Raw genomic sequence first — 22,720 nt, 5'->3', positions numbered from 1 at the left:
GTGGTCGTTAGAGTGGTCGTTAGAGTGGTCGTTAGAGTGGTCGTTAGAGTGGTCGTTAGAGTGGTCGTTAGAGTGGTCGTTAGAGTGGTCGTTAGAGTGGTCGTTAGAGTGGTCGTTAGAGTGGTCGTTAGAGTGGTCGTTAGAGTGGTCGTTAGAGTGGTCGTTAGAGTGGTCGTTAGAGTGGTCGTTAGAGTGGTCGTTAGAGTGGTCGTTAGAGTGGTCGTTAGAGTGGTCGTTAGAGTGGTCGTTAGAGTGGTCGTTAGAGTGGTCGTTAGAGTGGTCATTAGAGTGGTCATTAGAGTGGTCGTTAGAGTGGTCATTAGAGTGGTCGTTAGAGTGGAGTGGTCATCTAGAGTGGTCGTTAGAGTGGTCGTTAGAGTGGTCGTTAGAGTGGTCGTTAGAGTGGTCATTAGAGTGGTCATTAGAGTGGTCGTTAGAGTGGTCGTTAGAGTGGTCGTTAGAGTGGTCGTTAGAGTGGTCGTTAGAGTGGTCGTTAGAGTGGTCGTTAGAGTGGTCGTTAGAGTGGTCGTTAGAGTGGTCGTTAGAGTGGTCGTTAGAGTGGTCGTTAGAGTGGTCGTTAGAGTGGTCGTTAGAGTGGTCGTTAGAGTGGTCGTTAGAGTGGTCGTTAGAGTGGTCGTTAGAGTGGTCGTTAGAGTGGTCGTTAGAGTGGTCGTTAGAGTGGTCGTTAGAGTGGTCGTTAGAGTGGTCGTTAGAGTGGTCGTTAGAGTGGTCGTTAGAGTGGTCGTTAGAGTGGTCGTTAGAGTGGTCGTTAGAGTGGTCGTTAGAGTGGTCGTTAGAGTGGTCGTTAGAGTGGTCGTTAGAGTGGTCGTTAGAGTGGTCGTTAGAGTGGTCGTTAGAGTGGTCGTTAGAGTGGTCGTTAGAGTGGTCGTTAGAGTGGTCGTTAGAGTGGTCGTTAGAGTGGTCGTTAGAGTGGTCATTAGAGTGGTCTTTAGAGTGGTCGTTAGAGTGGTCATTAGAGTGGTCGTTAGAGTGGTCGTTAGAGTGGTCGTTAGAGTGGTCGTTAGAGTGGTCGTTAGAGTGGAGTGGTCATCTAGAGTGGTCGTTAGAGTGGTCGTTAGAGTGGAGTGGTCATCTAGAGTGGTCATTAGAGTAGTCATTAGAGTGGAGTGGTCATCTAGAGTGGTCGTTAGAGTGGTCATTAGAGTGGTCGTTAGAGTGGTCGTTAGAGTGGTCATTAGAGTGGTCATTAGAGTGGTCGTTAGAGTGGTCGTTAGAGTGGAATGGTCATCTAGAGTGGTCGTTAGAGTGGTCATTAGAGTGGTCGTTAGAGTGGAGTGGTCATCTAGAGTGGTCGTCTAGAGTGGAGTGTTCGTCTAGAGTAGAGTGGTCGTCTAGAGTGGAGTGGTCGTCTAGAGTAGAGTGGTCGTCTACGTCTAGAGTGGTCTTCTAGAGTGGTCGTCTAGAGTGGTCGTCTAGAGTGGAGTGGTCGTCTAGAGTGGTCGTCTAGAGTGGAGTGGTCATCTAGAGTGGTCGTCTAGAGTGGAGTGGTCGTCTAGAGTAGAGTGGTCATCTAGAGTGGTCGTCGGTCGTCTAGAGTAGAGTGGTCATCTACGTCTAGAGTGGTCGTCTAGAGTGGAGTGGTCGTCTAGAGTGGAGTGGTCCACTAGAGTAGAGTGGTCGTCTTGAGTGGTTGTCGGTCGTCTAGAGTAGAGTGGTCGTCTACGTCTAGAGTGGAGTGGTCGTCTACAGTGGTCGTCTTGAGTAGAGTGGTCGTCTACAGTGGTTGTCAGTTGTCTAGAGTAGAGTGGTCGTCTAGAGTGGTCGTCGATCGTCTAGAGTAGAGTGGTTGTCTACGCCTAGAGTGGTCGTCTACGTCTAGAGTGGTCATCTATGTCTAGAGTGGTCGACTACGTCTAGAGTGGTCGACTAGAGTGGTCGTCTACTTGTCTAGAGTGGTCGTCTTTGTCTAAAGTGGTCGTCTAGAGTAGTCGTCTAGAGTGGTCGAGAAAAGGGACAAGATGAAAAACAATCCCCCAATCCCTTTTTTCTATGTGCAATTGGCAACAATAATGTGTATAACTCACCCAGTTGCTATTAAAAAGTGTGTATGTTATCTTTTCCTTTCCTAACTTGTATTTCTAACCTTGATCTTTTATACATTGCAAGGCCTGCCTTGATCCACCTCACAACTGTCTTTATTGCTGAACATTTACCCATGTGAAGATGGTAACAAATGGGTTCTGCTCCAAGGCCAGGAGCTATTAAAATCCTTAAAACGGTGCTGTAGTTGTTATTCCCTGCTACACATTCAGCATTTAAGGTAAGTGCGATGACTGGTTCACCCACAATCAGTATGATGTGACCAGGTGGAAAGCCATGCTGGGAGACTTTGACCTATGGTATTTCAGTGAGGTAACACTCTAAAAGTTTGTTATAACAAGGAGACAGATACAAAACCATACAGCCTCCAGCACACATGCATAACACATATGGAGGCACGTCCTTAAAACCTTAGCTATTCAGAGGATGCTTAAACCCCAAACATATGATTATCAATTTGACGTCCTCTAAATGGTACACATTAAACCTCATCACTACCTCAACAGAATTTATAGTAATGACCTCCACAAGTAACAATTCAGACATCCTCAATAACCCCCCTTATCACCTTCACTTTTGCTCATTGAATTTAAGATAATGGAGGGGACCGGTTCATTCTAACTGCAGCCTTCATTCTGCACTAGAAGCTTGCAAGCAGAAGATTTATAGGTAAGAAATAAACACCTTTAGCACAAAGTCAACAGAACAAAGTCAGTGATACAATCAGGTGTATACATTTAGATAAACATGTATTCTGTATACTAGCCAAGATTGAAGTGTTCTACCAATAAAATCTGGGTCAGACAACCAATAAAATCACAGAACCATATGTTAAATGCCAAAAACATTGATATTTGAAATGTTCAATCTGGTTTCTTCAGTACAACGTTAACACAAAAACTCCATTATCTTCATCTTTACACCCCTATCTAACTGTTATATAACGTGGAGAACACGGCACAGGATCTCTTCACAAAAACAGCCAAACCATTTTTTGTTTAAAACAAGATGGATATATATATATATATTCTTACCCAAGATTCTTGTAATTGTTTCAAAACAAGTTGAGATAATGACAGTGATTAATGCTCAGTAGATTTAAGGAATCCTTCACATTTAATCACACATGTATATTCAAATCTGGTTTCCCCCATTGTTTTAGCCAGTAGCCAATAGCCTGTCTGTATTTGAGCCGTGAGCCGACACTTACAGAGGTATCACATTGTTATCTTGTCAGTGTTGCATGGAAAATAGTTTTACCTTTACCATTAACAATCACTTGATATAAAATAAATTGGCAGATTTTTATTAGCTCAATCTGGATTCATAACGTGATGTCATATCTGAACTACAGTCTCTGCTGTTGCTTTTGTCAGTTTGCAATATTACAGTACATAACGATAAGAGAAAATGAAGGGCAGAGTACCAGAACTGTTGATTACAAGATCATTAATGTATAACAAATTACACAAAACACATGTAAAATAGGAGGGCATGTCCTTCTTCAATTTTATACAACCGTTTTATAAGCCTTACGGCTAGCTACAGCTCATCAGGAATACAAGCTACCTATACATTAATAATTGCAAGTATCGATGTTACCATGGAGAACAGACCCCCAATTTATATTAATGATTTTTTTTCTATAATTAAGTTAGAGAGCCCAAAGCCTTATACAGTCTTATCTCTGTGAGCTTTAGGCCTTAAGAGTTTTCCTTATACAGAGTAATTGCTCCTTGTTTCTAATATTGTAAAACAGTTTGTGACAGAAAATCATTGTCAAAGTCTCTAGTGCAAAATATATCTGTTTTCGAGTTACTCCAAATTTACTATAGCAAAGGGTAATATACAAAGAAAATTAGATATAAGGTATAATTTCCTATTGCACAAAAACATCTCGGCTCTGCTATAAGGACTTGGTCCCGTACCTCTTCATTGTAGAGCAGTCAGCTTCACTCATCCATTAAGCTACCAGGCATGATAATTGTTATGTTAGTATTCAGGTTATTTACAATGTATTGACTCCCTAAAAAGGCCCTAAAACTACAACTGTCTTTGTATAAATATAACGAAAACTAACAAAGTTTTTACAAAATAAACTGTTTAAGGTCTGTTATAGTGTATACTGTAGAAAAATGATTGGACATTAAAATAGTTCATACGTGCATATGTTAAAGTTAAAGAGTTAAAGGAATGCATCCTCAGGTTTTGTCATTGGGATTAATATCAGTGGGATCAATATCAATAGGAAGCTTTACTCCCTACTTGTGGGATTTTGTTATATTCCACCCACTGTTATATCGGCCTATTTTGTTACACCACATTGAAAAGGTCTTTTAATAGTACACCATGGGTTGTAGACTTGCACGATATCTTCACAAAGCTAGACACCCCCTTGGGTTACAAATTATTATCTTTTGAGTTATGCCATATTTGTTATAATTAGCACTCTCCCTGTATAAGTGCCCTTCCCCTTTTATGCACCAAATGCAATTAAATTCCCCATCCCCCAAACCCACAATCAAACAAACATTTTTTTTCATTAATTTCATCAAAGGCGATGGACTACCCCAAACATCAGTAGAGTGAGTAGGTATGACAGTAAGGTCTCCTATACACACAATAATTACAAACCCTTATCTAACTAAGACAATATTTTGTTATCTTATTATTTTCTCTTTTCTTTAATTTTTTAAAGCAACCTGTGTGCTTATTATAGTAAATACGGTTTTAAGAGTGATCAGACCTGTCTGGGCAGACCCCTAACCACATGGAGTGGGAACTCCTACACCTGAAGCATGTCAATTATATCATTTAATCAAACACGTGGACCATGTGGTTTCCTATGGTGAATGCATATGTAAGGAAAGAAATACCAGTAAAATTGATGTAAGACAAAAAAGTAAAGTATGTTGTCACAAAAACATGTAGTTACAAAGGCATGTTTAGATACAGAGGAAATGGAGGATTTGTGGCATTTAGTTAGTCATTCTATCAGGATGGTTGAAATAGTTCAGCCATTCCTCATATCTGTCAGCTGGACACATAGGAGGGTCTCTGGATAATATGTTTGTAGCACTTGTTGCTTTCCTCACTTTCACACACACAAAAAATCAGCACTCTGTAACAAAGGCAGCCCTAGCTACGACTCATGTCCTGTACCAGCAATCCCTAATGCCATTCCTCATCAGCACTCTGTAACAAAGGCAGCCCTAGCTACGACTCATGTCCTGTACCAGCAATCCCTAATGCCATTCCTCATCAGCACTCTGTAACAAAGGCAGCCCTAGCTACGACTCATGTCCTGTACCAGCAATCCCTAATGCCATTCCTCATCAGCACTCTGTAACAAAGGCAGCCCTAGCTACGACTCATGTCCTGTACCAGCAATCCCTAATGCCATTCCTCATCAGCACTCTGTAACAAAGGCAGCCCTAGCTACGACTCATGTCCTGTACCAGCAATCCCTAATGCCATTCCTCATCAGCACTCTGTAACAAAGGCAGCCCTAGCTACGACTCATGTCCTGTACCAGCAATCCCTAATGCCATTCCTCATCAGCACTCTGTAACAAAGGCAGCCCTAGCTACGACTCATGTCCTGTACCAGCAATCCCTAATGCCATTCCTCATCAGCACTCTGTAACAAAGGCAGCCCTAGCTACGACTCATGTCCTGTACCAGCAATCCCTAATGCCATTCCTCATCAGCACTCTGTAACAAAGGCAGCCCTAGCTACGACTCATGTCCTGTACCAGCAATCCCTAATGCCATTCCTCATCAGCACTCTGTAACAAAGGCAGCCCTAGCTACGACTCATGTCCTGTACCAGCAATCCCTAATGCCATTCCTCATCAGCACTCTGTAACAAAGGCAGCCCTAGCTACGACTCATGTCCTGTACCAGCAATCCCTAATGCCATTCCTCATCAGCACTCTGTAACAAAGGCAGCCCTAGCTACGACTCATGTCCTGTACCAGCAATCCCTAATGCCATTCCTCATCAGCACTCTGTAACAAAGGCAGCCCTAGCTACGACTCATGTCCTGTACCAGCAATCCCTAATGCCATTCCTCATCAGCACTCTGTAACAAAGGCAGCCCTAGCTACGACTCATGTCCTGTACCAGCAATCCCTAATGCCATTCCTCATCAGCACTCTGTAACAAAGGCAGCCCTAGCTACGACTCATGTCCTGTACCAGCAATCCCTAATGCCATTCCTCATCAGCACTCTGTAACAAAGGCAGCCCTAGCTACGACTCATGTCCTGTACCAGCAATCCCTAATGCCATTCCTCATCAGCACTCTGTAACAAAGGCAGCCCTAGCTACGACTCATGTCCTGTACCAGCAATCCCTAATGCCATTCCTCATCAGCACTCTGTTACAAAGGAAGCCCTAGCTACGACGCATGTCCTGTTCCAGCAATTCCTAATGCCAGTATAGCCACATATAAGAATGAAGTGACCCTCAGAGTCCTCTGCCACCACAGCCTCTCTCACCTACAATTGTATGACACTGGACATATATCTCCCTCAACTTCCCCATTAGGCTAGGTCCCTCCCACAACCACACCACAGTGGACACAGTGACCCCTCATCTACCTCCATCCGTTATGCCATGAGCACACACACCACAATGGACACAACCACCCCGACCCCTACCCTCACATGTTCGGCCCTCCCTGAGACACAGGACCCTTCAACAAAATGATCCCCCTCCCCTATCCCAACAGGTAAAACCATGCCCTCACACAACATATTGGACATACCAACCACCTTCCCTAAGTCCTACATGATAGACCCTGATAGACATCACAACTGTTACGTTTAGAGAAGACAAGCTGAGAGAACCTGGAAATGCAATCATACGGTCAATGAACCTACTTTTCTGGAATTTTGCTGCACAGTTTGATAACGGAATGATTCATGTTGGCGGTTCTCTGGAGTCCAAAATATATGTCATTACTCCATCTTGTAGCACTCTACAAAGAAAAAAATACTTTTCACTCAAGTATTAATCATTCTTTTCATTTAATAAGAATACCCTTCACTCTAAGACAAGACCATTTTTCATTCAAAGGGGAGATAATGGTTGAGATTCTTGAAGAATCGGACAACTCTTTGCTTAAAGGAAAGGTATTGAAAGGTCTCAATCAAATAATATTTAAACAAGTATTGTAATGTTAAGTAAAAAAAAAATAAGCAAATAATATTATCAATATTTATTAAATTTGAAAATTTCATTAATTAAAAAAAGCGAAAAGTCTGACAACATGTTAGCCTATATAAGTCATTTCCCAAAATAACGTCATAAATCATAAAATTCCTCAACTCATTGTAGATGACAATAGTGATCTATAACTACAAACTGATATAACACTGATTTGTATGACATGGGCCAGTGAATACAAGGTATACTGTCTACACCTACTTATTACCATATCACAGGTGTATATATAGTTGCTTTCAGTGAAGCATAACATTTGTTTGCCTATAATATGCGGAATGTAAAAAATACAATGTTGGTACATTCTGGTTAAGGATCTATGCTATGTTACACATTATACCTGTGATTTGTGTAAGAGTTCTTTCCCTTTAAAACACTACTAACATAATCTGCTGCTGCAGAATTACTCGAGCATTACATTGTATTAATGCAATTTGACTTATTTCACATCTTTCGAAAAAGTCATCAATTGATAGAAACTTCAGGCTATCGTTTCTATGGGATATTTCACATATGGTTTAAGTGTGGAACTATTTTGGAAAGGAGATGATGGTCACACCAAGATATAGCATACACCCTTACCATACATCCTTAGTCTACATGTAACAGTAGGGTTATATCCTTAAGGCTCCATGTCACAGTAAGGTAGCATACACCCTTAAGTTACCATGGCACAGTAATGAAGCATAAATTATTAAGTCTTGTTGTCACAATAAGTTAACATACACCATTAAGGCTCCATGTCACAGTAAGGTAGCATACACCCTTAAGTCACCATGTCACAGTAATGAAGCATAAATTATTAAGTCTTGTTGTCACAATAAGTTAACATACACCATTAAGTCTCCATGTCACAGTAAGGTAGCATACATCCTTAAGTCTCCATGTCACAGTAAGGTATTATACAACCTTAAGTCTCCATGTCACAGTAAGGTAGTATACACCCTTAAGTCTCCATTTCACAGTGAGGTAGCATACATCCTTAAGTCTCCATGTCACAGTAAGGTAGTATACACCCTTAAGTCTCCATTTCACAGTAAGGTAGCATACGTCCTTAAGTCTCCATGTCACAGTAAGGTATTATACAACCTTAAGTCTCCATGTCACAGTAAGGTAGTATACACCCTTAAGTCTCCATGTCACAGTAAGGTAGCATACATCCTTAAGTCTCCATGTCACAGTAAGGTATTATACAACCTTAAGTCTCCATGTCACAGTAAGGTAACATACATCCTTATGTCTCCATGCCACAGTAAGGTAGCATACATCCTTAAGTCTCCATGCCACAGTATGGTAGCATACATCCTTAAGTCTCCATGTCACAGTATGGTAGCATACTTCTATAAGTCTCCATGTCACAGTAAGGTAGCATACGTCCTTAAGTCTCCATGTCACAGTAAGGTATTATACATCCTTAAGTCTCCATTTCACAGTGAGGTAGCATACCTCCTTAAGTCTCCATGTCACAGTAAGGTAGCATACATCCTTATGTCCCCATGCCACAGTAAGGCAGTATTCCCCCCTAAGTCTCCATTTCACAGTAAGGTAGCATACATCCTGAATTCTTCATGTCACAGTAAGGTAGCATACAACCTTAAGTCTCCATGTCACAGTAAGGTAACATACATCATTATGTCTCCATGCCACAGTAAGGTAGCATACATCCTTAAGTCTCCATGCCACAGTATGGTAGCATACATCCTTAAGTCTCCATGTCACAGTAAGGTAGTATACACCCTTAAGTCTCCATTTCACAGTAAGGTAAGTTATAATCACGACAGTTATACATGCACTTTTAATCCTTGTTGAACTGTAGCTAACATTTTCCTGGTTTCTACATTTGTCTGTACCTGTCTGGTGGTAGCCATTTTATTCTCTGCTTCATAATCAGGTATATCAACTGACTTAATGTTTTTTAGTAGGCATACTCAGACAAATGTGTTTACCATCAAAGAATAAATAAAAGGGTTATACTGCTTAAGGTAATAGGATTGTGTTGCCATTTCTCAGTAGAATTTCTCCAAATTTTGTAGTTATATTGCTTTGAAGTAAGGAACATTTTCTGCCACAAAAAAAATATTGGTTGTCATAATTTTAAGGATTTTAAATGGAAATTTATGTAAAAGGAGTGAAAAAATGAAACACAATTTTTGGCATAAAAATGTCAATAAAAATGATACTGACATAAAATAGTATTGCATTAATGTATGCTGAAATTGTGTAAAATTAATTATCTATAAACGATTAAAAATTAACATTTTATAATAAAACCATATACACATAGTAATTGCATGTAGGAGTTATCGTTCTTGAAAAACTTCACAGTAGTGAAATAGGTAACCGGTTTCCTGAAGTACTGAAAAATGGACACAGGTGACTCAGATTAAAAAACAACTGAATTAATGCATTAATTGCAGTTGCGGTGAAGCCTGACAAAATTGAGATTTCTAGTTTGTATTGTTGTCTCTACAGAAGGTGTCTGTCCTGACAGGTACCACACAGCCCAGTGATATAAATCAGCTTCAATGCACAGTTATAAATGCTGACAATTTTACATAAATAGACATTCCTTTCTTTTTTTAAGAAAACTTGGACATATCTGAAGTTGGGGCTTGAGTTACACATTAACATACAAATATATAGCAACTCCGATTTCTGCCGCACTGATGATTTATTATTTTGAATAATAAGATGTGAACAAGAGTACCGCGGGGCGGAACAATATATGCCCGTCGAATGCCATATAGTGTTATATACTTTCTTACATTGAAATAAGATCTGCATCATTCAAAGAGTGGTTAGCTGACATGCTATAAAAATGTATGAGAAAATCTCCGGATAAAAAATCAAATACTGAAATGAACAAAGGGCAATAACTTTTGGAAAAATTGTTGAATCAAAATTCTGTTCAAGGAAACACAACAACATATCATGATGATTTAGCCTACTAAGTTTCAAAGTGATCTGTTGAAAAATGTAGGAGGAGATTGCCGGACAAAAATCAAATACTAAAATGAACAAAGGGCAATAACTTTTGGAAAAATTGTCGAATCAAAATTCTTTTAAAGGAGACACAACTTCACATCATGATTATAATGTATACCAAGTTTCGGACGGATGGACAACGCCATACCATAATACTCCCGTCAAATTTGACGGGCGTATAAAAACTACTCAGAATAAACAGCTATGGTCATATAAGGACAGCCTCCCCTGTGTGCAAGATGCATGTGTGTAGTGTATGCGTGGGTTTTGTGAGGCTGCGATATGTTCCTATTTGTCTCCTTGTGATAGCCTGGAACTGATGCTGACTTTGTAGTGCTACCTCATTGAAACATACTGCCGAAGACACCCCACCTGGTCACATTAAACTGACAACATTAAAACTCCTAAATTGGTGGGCGTTAAGCAGGAATAGAAACTACCATTTTTACAGACTTTGGTATATCTTAGCCAGAGAACAGAACCCTGAATTGTTATAATTGACTATAAAGACAATGTGTTTTGTCAAACGATGCCAATTAAGGTCAGATAAACAGAAAAGGACCAAATTTTGTATTTCACAACAAAGACATACAAAGTGAATTTGTGATCTTTTTTTCATTACAAAGCAAATCCACTATATCTAGATTTGTTTATCAAAAGTGACTAAAAAGTAGAAACATAGAAGTTACTTTGGCATTGTCCATGAACTGGATACTACACTATACCCTGTAATAAAGAATTATCTTTACTCTTTTCACTAGCAGACATGATCACCACTGAATTAAACAAGAGACCCATGGGGTCTGTATATTGTAACAGTGTTTATTTTTCTACAATGTTTCCTCGGGTTGGTAAGTATATGGATTGTGAAAGGTTTCGAGAAGCACACAAACAATAAGTGTTTATATGTTATATGTGACATTTCGATGACTAGTACGGTATGTACTAAATTGTGTAAGAAGTGTTAATTGTTGGCAGTTATTGTTATAAGTTATAATTATGAACACCCCGGTTGGCGGTTGTTGTTATAAGTTATAATTATGAACACCCCGGTTTGCAGTTGTTGTTATGAGTTATAATTATGAACACCCCGTTGTTATAAGGTATAATTATGAACACCCGGTTGTTATAAGTTATTATTATGAACACCCGGTTGTTATAAGGTATAATTATGAACACCCGGTTGTAGCTTACTCACCGTTGGCTCCTTAAGGATTTCTGATGTGTAGACGTTCTTGAGATGCGCGAGACTCTCCCAGGTCCCACTCACCAAACTGATGATCTTGCTCTGAGCAATCATCTTGATTTTCCTTGTTGCAATGTTCCACTGTGAAGGAAACGAATCATAGTTATACCAATGATAATAGACATAAAACTTGATGTTTATTCCCTGACCTTGACTATTTTAAATGTATAGGTATTATTTTAACTGGAACCCATAATATAATACCCCTACACCCTAATGGCTAAATTTTGATTGTTATATGCTACTAACCAATACTAATAACAATGAAATCTAAATCTCAAAATTAACAACGAACTACACATACATACAGAATTCACTTTGTAGATCAAGTGTGCAAAGATTTCTTATGTGCAATAACGCACTAAAGGAGAAGTTGTGAAGCCATGCAGCTTTTCATGAACTGGCATAAATCTGTAAAAAAAATGTTAAAATGAAAAATGAAATGCATATATATGCAGCTAACAACTAAATAGATAGAGAGTACAACTCTTATTGAGATATTTGTAGGTATTTAGTAATTAATCCTTATAATCTCGAGTCTACAGACAGAAAGCCAAATCGTTAAGGCCTGATTTTATTATTATTTGATCGGGGAAGAAGGGGTTGCTATAATAAACCAGTTAGATTTAGAGTCCTATCTATGCACAGGATACAAAATAACCTAAATATAATGTAGGTTTACAACAACATAAGATTCTGATCATACAGACAAAACACAAATCACTCTAGAAAAAATGTTTTTAAGCTACCATTTGTAGTGCACAAGTACGTGATATATTTCAGAAAAAAATCTGTTATTGAAATTGGTTATTTACTGTACAAGATGCACAGGAGATGTCTGGACAATTTCCTTTTACAAGCAGACAGACAGCTGATTCTAGTATACTCCCTACTCCTCCAACAAAACAAGGGGTGGGCTATAGTGAAAGGTGAATTCCTATGATATTTGGTTGTGTTTATATCGGTGGATAATTCATAACATGTGAACTGATTATAAAAGAAGGGCTTGAAAAGCCTACTCAATATTGAAGTGTCAAAAATAACCAAAAATTGGAAATACCTTCAGCATGGTTGGCATATTAAGTGTCGTTTTGACCCAAGTTTACTTAAACCTATAAATCGAGGAACTTGAGGAAGGGTTATGCTATATAAACAAAGATGAAAAATTTAATGTCAAGTTATATGTCCCTTCAGGTATTATACAAGCATTTTCTAAAATTGAATTTACAAAATATAATGTATTTTCTGAAATCCATCTGATTTTTTGGCACATCCTGTACTGGGGCGTCTACACAATTAACCCGTGATTAAACTCATCACCTGGATACGATCTTCTGGGATGTATCTAGCTACAGGGTGATGAGTTTATCCTACCTCCTCACACAACTTTATATAACTAGATACATAAATGACATGTTTATCTACAGTGAAATCATGGTTATATTCCAACGTAAATACATAGTTTTTCATCAGAGTTTGGAGTACTTCCTCATCTGACCTCCTTGATCTCCATGCATGCATGTCCTGGGAAGGGGGATACAGAGAAGGGGGGCCCTCAGGGGAGGGGGATAAAGGAAAGGGGGCCTCAGGGGAGGGGGATACTGGGAGGGAGTACAAACATATACAGTGTGAAGTAGTCTACACTAGGAGTTCACTAAAATAGATCCTGCCGAGATCGAGATCGCCTAAAGATAACATACACCTGTCTACCACATACTCAAATATTTCATTCAACAAGCTTTTATAATTTCATGCATGTGCAGGTTTTATGCGAGCGAGCAGAGTGTGGTTACTTAACGTCCTATAAATCGTCTATACAATATATTGTTTGTCGTGCTAAGTGTGTGCAGTGCTATATCTAACTGATCTAAAACCATTTTGTAGCACATTGTGACATAATAGATGTTTTAAACCCACAAAATTCCCTGTTAGATTTACTACAATGATCTAAATAACCTGTGGACATTATTGTCACTGATTCCATCTACATGTACATTACAGCAGATTATGTTTTTCATTATTTTCGAATCTCTGATAACAAGGTCTGTCTGTATCTCTGATAACAAGGTCTGTCTGTATCTCTGTCTGTCTTTCAAATTAACAGACACCAAATCTGATAAATGCTTGGTGAGTAAAATTGTTAAACAAATTTCCTTTCCTAACTATGTCTGATTAAAGAAAGCATCATCGAAGTTGACGGAATTAGATATCAGTCCCTTGCTAAATTAAATTCTCAAAATCAGATTCATTGAAAGGCTATATTTTAAATAGCAAGATTTTATTTTGAGAAACCATCTCTATATAGATTCAACAAGTAGAAGGATTGGCAGGAAATGTTAGTTAAGAACATTTGATAGGAAATGTAAAATTCCTGAAAAATATAAGCAAAGAATATAATTTGCATTAAGAAGCTCTGTGAAACAGGGGCCAGATCTAGACTATCATCTAGAGTTAGTCATTCAAACAGGAAACAGCACTTTGTCTACAGGGAAGGGACACAGGGACTTGGGAATTTGTTACAGCTGTATTTTCAACTATTTACTAAACTAGGGTGTCCAGATTAGTTTCGTGGCATTTTTACCGAAAGTTGATCTAAACTCTTAAAAACGTGTAAAATTACCCTGAACACATAGTTTTGGTCCAAATATAGCTGTAACAAGTTTTCATGTCCCTGTGGGAAGGGATCTCTTGATTGTAACTATACAGTTCTACAACAAATACTAGGGTTACTTACTTTGTAATCAAAGGAAAACTGTTCATCATCTGGAATTTGTTTCACCTGAAACATAAAATAGGTTTACTATAAACCAGCTGCTGCCAGCACACTATGGGTATCACTATTACCACCGGAGCCATAGGAACAGATGATACTGTTACTCCTTACTCTATCAAATACTGCTTTGTAACTAGGGCCAAAAGATAATTAACCAACAAACACATATTTTGTATGATAATTAACGAACCAACACAAATTTTGTATAACTAATTTGATAAAAGTCATGATGAATCTTTTGTTTTTTTAATTTGTGTTCATTTTGCAGAATTTTCATGCAAAAATTGTGTGCATGTGTACATAATTGAGAACAAAAGATCCTCAATGGTCTTGTATCCATTGTGTAGTATAGGTAAAAAAATATCTCCACCAACCCAAAGGTCATAGGGTCAATCTTGCCTTTGGAACACACCTTACATTCTTGAAATAGCATCCAGAACAACTTGTATTCAGGACTTGGTAATATGAAAACCAAGTTCGGGAAACTTTTTTTTGAAATGCACAGAAATTGAAAAGTATCTAGAATCCCACTCAAACTATGTAGAAGGACCTCGTTTAATCTGAAAAGAACACCTTTTATCAAATACCCAGCAAAATCCCCGGTTAGATCGAATATAAAACTTTTTGTTGTTAAAGTCCGGTTGTTTGGAACACTCCTGTAGAAAGGATGGACATTTAGACATTACCAACACTCTCACATTCTTTTATAGAAAGTACAACATTGGTTTGGAGATAATATGTTTCATGATTTTCTCAGCTTGATTCTTCTAAGGAATAAAAGATATTTTGTATGTAGCAATGTTTGTGATACTCTCCCTTATTGCTTGTCAGTGTACTGCGTGCACGTGGAGGCGGGAGGCGCGGAGAGGTACGGTGTGGTATCAGTGCAGGTAATCGGGGATATGTAGTAACCATTACATCACAATGCAACAACTGCAGCTACCTACGTCTGTAATAAATCCCCTTTTCATGTTGGATCCACATTTAGATTGGCATGCCTACATAAAAAGTCATTTTATTGCTGTCCTCACATATATCAACAGTTTGTACACAATCACTCTCCTCTTTAATGTACTTCTCAACATTTCATACCCACAAACAAATCTGGATTCTCATCATGCACACGGGGACCTGAGATCCAAGAAGCAGTATAACACAGTATGTATAACGTGTCTTAGTTCTCGGGTCCTTGTGACAAGGTCAATCAAATCCTGTGTAATGTACAGGCTACCTCGTTAAGTTATTGACAACCACCTCGTCCTATGATACAAATAAGGTCATGCTACATGTAACAACTATGACAATCGGCAGGATGTGAGAAAATGATTATGACATCATTAAGATTAAACCGTAGCCAAGGACGATGACGACTGAGAAGTAAGAGGCTATAACAACTATAATGGACCACAACAAACTGTCTCCGACAGGATAACGTTAAACAGGAAGACTGGGAAAGTAATCCCAGTGATGTATTGATATCGGGACATCGTGCACAAGTGTAAAATACAGAGGAAGGTGACGCTATGTTAACAACCCACTGTTATCAATGTGTAAAGAAATATATGACAGTATAAAGTAGCAAGAACCATTAGGCAGTAAATGTCAGCCGTACGGACAAGTCTTGTCTGTCTCACTGTACTAACTAGACAGTGCTAATTGTACACACCTCTGTGTAATCACTTATAGGGCCCCCAGGTGTATGCCATGGAATGTTTCAGCTCGCCTATTTTATCACCTTATAAAGCCTTAAAGTTACATGTGCGTGTGGTATTTATTTATGCTGTATAATAACTACAAAATTAAACTTGGTGACATCATCGTCATGTTATTGAAAATGTATACCATAGCTGATCACCTATTAACCGTTCACAGTACTAGGGCCTTTCAATAAATATCAAACTACTTATAACTTAATGTACGTCTAAGTTCGTAAATCCTCTAAGTCGCTTTTGCAAACAGGTTTCTTAGTATGTAATTGATGTTTCATGCATCACCTGCATTCTATCGCGAGTGTTTATACTGTATACATGTGTTTTATTTGGCGCCGTTTACTTAATTTAATATACTTAATTAGGCGTGGCGTACGAAAAATAGGTGCACTCCTTGTCATTATTACATGCAATATTGTGATGCTCTTATCAACATCGATTCTTCAGGGAATACAAGAAAGTACAGACATATGAAAACTTCTACAAGTATAGCAAGTACTTGAAAAACATTAAGCAGGGACCTGTTGCCATGGATACCTGAGCTGGCATGCCCCTGCCCTTGAATCCGATCGCGTAGAGCTCCTGTTTGTCCGCGAGCTCCATTGTCCTCTGGTCCTTATCGTCATCAAACTGTGGCAGTGACGTGTCGAGATGCTTGATGACGTAGTGATATCCTGGTTTTATCCAGCGATACACTGGGAAGACGAACATCCGTTTGTTAGACTTATTCTCCAACATAACCCTATCTACGTACCAAGCAGCCCCCAGACCACTGCTGTCCCGCCAAAACTCCACTTTAGATACTGAATCAAATTGTTTCAAGTTTTTGATGGAGAACGTATCCGTACAACCACTTTCGAAGTCATTCCGGAACCAGTTATCAAGCGGGTACTCTTTGGATTTCCCGCCATTTTGGTCATACAGAATTATGGTTACGTTTGCATCCGTTCCCGCTCCCTTCCGGTCTCCCGTCCGGACATACACATAATAGTCTGTCGCCTCTTTCGTCCCTATACAGTTCCCCATGACGCTAGCCTACCTAAAACACTTGTCAAGCGACACACCTGCTTAACACTGTACACCTGAAATATTTGATCACGCGGTCCATAGCTAACAGACGACAGTTGTTAGATGTCGACTTGAACACACGTACGTTGGCCTACTACACGTGTCTTCTAGTAATTCACATGTACCCAGGTATCCCGTCTGCTACATATAAGGAAACTCCGGTTTACCCAGACCTCTCTGTAGGCGATCAATATAAATCACATGACCGACTAGGTGGTACCTATTTTTAAATGTGATGTATAAAAATACATCAACCTTACACCCCTATATAATCGGCACACAGGACCACTATAGATTGTACTCCACGACGCTGTCGCGACAGGATTAGATAAGTCTTCCCCGTCAATACTCCTCTCCCGGGACAGTCCTATTTGATTAACACAGATTGTCTTTAATACAACGTCTCGGGTTTATTTCCTGAATTTTCTCTCAATTTCCTATGTTGGAGTTTCAATCTTCTGTAATATCGTTTGTGCTAACAGAGCAAGACATAGTTGAAATGATTTGAAACGATAGAACAAGCAAATGTAATAGTTTCATAAATCGAGAAATATATCTCCACAAAATCCTGGAACGATCATTATCAGGTCTCGTCTATGTTAGCAAAGCATCATTACGTACAGCAAGCCTTTAGTCCGGAATACCTCGCTCTCACTGTGTACTTTTTTTCTGATCGATCCGTTGATGAGTGACAATGAATTTTTCGGGGTCACGTGATCTGCTGTCACTTACTGAGGTGTAACAAGTTGTACCCTATTCCATTGGAGTCTAGCAAAGTGTTCAGTGCCCTTTAACGTACTATATATCGTAGCCGCTCTAATAAACAATGCTGTAGCATAAAAATATATATATAAGAGTTTCACACTTTCTGCCTTATACATGTCATGACTTGGCTCTCAGACTTTACATTTTCCTATTTTATTAAATGTCCATTTCGAGGGAATACAGACACTTCAATCACCATACCTTAATTTCATATCAAAATTATTTTGAAAAGCAACAAAGTAGAAACTACTAATAACTAAAACATACGTTCAATTCTCATCTGTTATATAGGTTTATAAAACTGAGTTTGTATTTAATGACAAAACAGACACAATTATGTACATCGAGTGATGGTACAGGTGGAGGGCCGCGGAACATCGGCCCAGTTGGGATCATCTTTGATATGGCGAGTGTTTGTAATTATTCCGTTACGGTTCACCTCCAGCACAGATTTGCCGTCTATATCTACCACGAACTTAATGGGTTAATACACAGTGCAGGAACTTTTAACCCTGTAGCCAATAGTTCATGCTAAAGCACACGACATGGTCTCGTGATACCAGTTTAATGGTTGTAAGAACACCCGTGCTGATGTCGTATTTGTTCTAACAGATTTACTGTCATAGTTAAACGGTAATGTGATGGGACAGAACTTGGCAAACTATCGACGACTTCCCCCAAAAAATACGCTACGGAATCACAATGACAAAACTAAGCATTTACCTAACGTACAGCTGGACCTATCCTGACTTGTAGGGGGTATATAACAGCTGGGCCTATCCTGACTTGGAGGGGGTATATAACAGCTGGACCTATCCTGACTTGTGGGGGGTGTATAACAGCTGGACCTATCCTGACTTGTAAGGGGGTGTATAACAGCTGGACCTATCCTGACTTGTAGGGTGTATATAACAGCTGTACCTTTCCTGACTTGTAGGGGGTATATAACAGCTGGACCTAGCCTGACTTGTAGGGGGTATATAACAGCTGGACCTATCCCGACTTGTAGGGGTATATAACAGCTGGACCTATCCTGACTTGTAGGGTGTATATAACAGCTGTACCTTTCCTGACTTGTAGGGGGTATATAACAGCTGGACCTACCCTGACTTGTAGGGGGTATATAACAGCTGGACCTAGCCTGACTTGTAGGGGGTATATAACAGCTGGACCTATCCGGACTTGTAGGGGGTGTATAACAGCTGGACCTATCCTGACTTGTAGGGGTATATAACAGCTGGACCTATCCCGACTTGTAGGGGTATATAACAGCTGGACCTATCCCGACTTGTAGGGGTATATAACAGCTGGACCTATCCCGACTTGTAGGGGTATATAACAGCTGGACCTATCCTGACTTGAAGGGGGTATATAACAGCTGGACCTATCCTGACTTGTAAGGGGGAGTATAACAGCTGGACCTATCCTGACTTGTAAGGGGGAGTATAACAGCTGGACCTATCCTGACTTGTAAGGGGGTGTATAACGGCTGGACCTATCCTGACTTGTAAGGGGGTGTATAACGGCTGGACCTATCCTGACTTGTAAGGGGGTGTATAACGGCTGGACCTATCCTGACTTGTAAGGGGGTGTATAACAGCTGGACCTATCCTGACTTGTAAGGGGGAGTATAACAGCTGGACCTATCCTGACTTGTAAGGGGGTGTATAACGGCTGGACCTATCCTGACTTGTAAGGGGGTGTATAACGGCTGGACCTATCCTGACTTGTAAGGGGGTGTATAACGGCTGGACCTATCCTGACTTGTAAGGGGGTGTATAACGGCTGGACCTATCCTGACTTGTAAGGGGGTGTATAACGGCTGGACCTATCCTGACTTGTAAGGGGGTGTATAACGGCTGGACCTATCCTGACTTGTAAGGGGGTGTATAACGGCTGGACCTATCCTGACTTGTAAGGGGGTGTATAACAGCTGGACCTATCCTGACTTGTAGGGTGTATATAACAGCTGTACCTTTCCTGACTTGTAGGGGGTATATAACAGCTGGACCTAGCCTGACTTGTAGGGGGTATATAACAGCTGGACCTACCCTGACTTGTAGGGGGTATATAACAGCTGGACCTATCCCGACTTGTAGGGGTATATAACAGCTGGACCTATCCTGACTTGTAGGGGGCATATAACAGCTGGACCTATCCCGACTTGTAGGGGGGATATAGACGTTTTAGGGACTAGCTCGGCATTCGGTAAAATGTCCCCTCTGCAATGAGGATATACTATAGATGGATGGAAGTCGAGAAAAAATACCCCGTAGGGGGTATATAACAGCTGGACCTATCCTGACTTGAAGGGGGTATATAACAGCTGGACCTATCCTGACTTGTAGGGGGTATATAACAGCTGGACCTATCCCGACTTGTAGGGGGTATATAGACGTTTTAGGGACTAGCTCGGCATTCGGTAAAATGTCCCCTCTGCAATGAGGATATACTATAGATGGATGGAAGTCGAGAAAAAATACCCCTTGATCTTTTATGCTAAAGTAATTTTTCTTGAAAGTGTGTGAAAAGCTTGGCATTTCAGTAACCTTGGCGCGAAATATGTTCTCCTTACGCAGGCGGAATCTCCGTTTTCTCCCAAAACACGTCAATAAGACATTCAAGCCTTTGTCAATCATACATCTGAAGATCAAACTAACATGTTAGTCGAATTGTTGTATGTTAAATTCATCGATTGGACCATATATCCATATATTCCGTTGAATTTTGACAAAGGCAAGAAATATCGACTAGTGCATCAAAAGTTTGGAAAATCGGACGATGGTTCCTACTTTGATTTAAAGGTATATTATATGACGTTTGACCATTGGTGTAATTAATATTAACATTAACGTAACACATCTGAAATATAATACAAAATCGTTCAACGTCAGATACATGTCGTATGGAGCATGCGCCCCGGAAGCACATATATGATATAGATATAGATATATGATATATGATAATGATATATGATATAGATATAGATATATGATATATGATAATGATATATGATATAGATATATGATATAGATATATGATATAGATATGTGTAATTACCGCAACCAGGCCACTCAGAACCTTGAAATTTATTTCGTACAGACGTTTTTTCTCCTCTAACTCTATATCCCGCTGGGTCCGATAGGGGTCGTTCTGAGGCAGTGACGTGTCAAGATGACGGATTTTGTAATGATATTTTGGTCGGATCCACCGGAATACAGGAAAGACATACTGCGTGACGTCACTCCACACAGTCACCGTATCCACAAACCAACAACTGCTGAGCCCACAATCGTCCCGCCACATCTCCAGGGTGTCCAAACTAGAAAGGGCCGCGTCACGTACGGAGAATTTGTCCGTGTGTCCGCGCTCAAAGTCGTCCTTAAACACATGCCACAACCAGTGTTTATTTGTCCGACGTCCGTCATCACAGTGGAATATGACGTTGACGTTAGCGTCTGTCCCAGCCCGTCTCCGATCCCCGGTTTTTACAATCACTTTGTAGGTGGCAGTACCTGACATAACTATCACTTGGTGTTGAAAGTGGAAAGAACTCCTGACAACACTCTGCTGTAAGCCTCCGTGCTCCTCCGTGATAACCCTTCCCAGCAACAATTCACAATAATGACGTTCAATTACTTCCTGTTGTCATACTGTTTCCGGAAATTGAACCCCGGAACCCGACGGTCGAGGCAACGTCCTTCCTAAAGTGTGCTGATGTAGTTACCCATGTATAAGAACATTTATGTCTATCTATGACAGCAACTCCGAGTTCTGACGGAAATAAACATATTTACGATACCAAAGTAACACTTTTGTATTCACAAATTGTACTATATACTTGGTAAGTGGTGTTTAATGTGCATCAAAATAACCGCGTGATACGTACAGTGTACGTGCCCTACACTGTACGCCTGAAACAGAATAGATAGACGAAACGAACTTGAACAACGTGTCGCATTGGACTAACTCAATCCTGTGACGGCTGAAGCCATCCCATGATGTCGAAATGAAAATTCAAACGTTCTCACGCGATCAATTCAAACGTTCTCACGCGAAACAAACTCACTTGCTCTCAAGTTTATAAATAGATCTTTAGTATATCCTGCAACATAATTGAGTACTATGTGTTAGATTACATACAATTTGGTTTATTTGGTGTCAAGTAATATACAACTCACGAACCCCCTCCACCCTCCTCCTCCACCCCTCCCCACTCCAATCTACAACTCACGAACCCCCTCCACCCTCCTCCTCCACCCCTCCCCACTCCAATCCCCCAATCCCCCGACAGGAGACAGGAATATTCACCACAATATGTTACTGACTGGTGTTAGCAGCCACACAGCTCAGCTTTCGCCCTTAGATCCCAGCAGAGATCATCATGTAGCACATTAACCGACAGGTTATGCAACATTTCACTCAAATCAAACGCCAGGAAAAGCCTGACTTACACACAATGTAGATATAAGTATAATACATTTCAAATATAAAGTAAGGTTGAAATTACATGGAAATGCCTCCCTCTATTCCATGCAATCGTTATACGCATGGCCACAAAAAAAATGGCGCGAGACAGTGAGTAAAAAGCTCAAATCGTAAACGGTTTAGAACGAAAAGATGAGCTTGAGAAATCCCGGAGTAGCACAAAGACAGCCAATGAGAAACCTTGGAGAGATTGGAGAGGAGAAATATATGAAAATTATCTGATGAGATTTTTAGAAAGTTAAAGGGGCTGGTCGGGGGAAAAAAATGACAAAATAAATGGATCTAAATGCGTTCTCTGGTCTTCCAATAGTTATACCACGTCAATATGATGGTCGAGTTCTGCTTGCAATGTCCAGTTTTGACAACTGAAATCTCGGGCAAGCCCCGTAAATTTAGCG

At 40.0% G+C, this 22,720-nt stretch overlaps 1 protein-coding gene across 5 annotated transcripts in view; it reads right to left on the bottom strand.

The window, feature by feature from the left end:
• LOC110458673 (arachidonate 5-lipoxygenase-like) overlaps positions 1-22,720 on the bottom strand; it is a 74,199-nt gene that overhangs the window by 12,352 nt on the left and 39,127 nt on the right. For 3 of the 5 annotated variants that reach the window (XM_021510509.1, XM_021510511.1, XM_021510512.1), the window contains exons 2-4: positions 14,254-14,298; positions 11,472-11,600; positions 6,946-7,043 (exon numbers count right to left, since the gene is read on the bottom strand). In XM_021510509.1, coding sequence (XP_021366184.1) covers positions 6,946-7,043; positions 11,472-11,600; positions 14,254-14,298 — 272 coding nt within the window. Of the gene's footprint in view, positions 1-6,945; positions 7,044-11,471; positions 11,601-14,253; positions 14,299-16,538; positions 17,625-20,894; positions 21,470-22,720 lie in introns of those variants that run through there. The other 2 variants (XM_021510513.1, XM_021510510.1) reach the window with 2 other exon arrangements.

The sequence above is a fragment of the Mizuhopecten yessoensis genome, unplaced genomic scaffold, assembly GCF_002113885.1.
Source record: "Mizuhopecten yessoensis strain PY_sf001 unplaced genomic scaffold, ASM211388v2 scaffold9685, whole genome shotgun sequence".
NCBI classification, from domain to species: Eukaryota; Metazoa; Mollusca; class Bivalvia; order Pectinida; family Pectinidae; genus Mizuhopecten; species Mizuhopecten yessoensis.
This window is presented reverse-complemented; position numbering and strand designations above follow the sequence as displayed.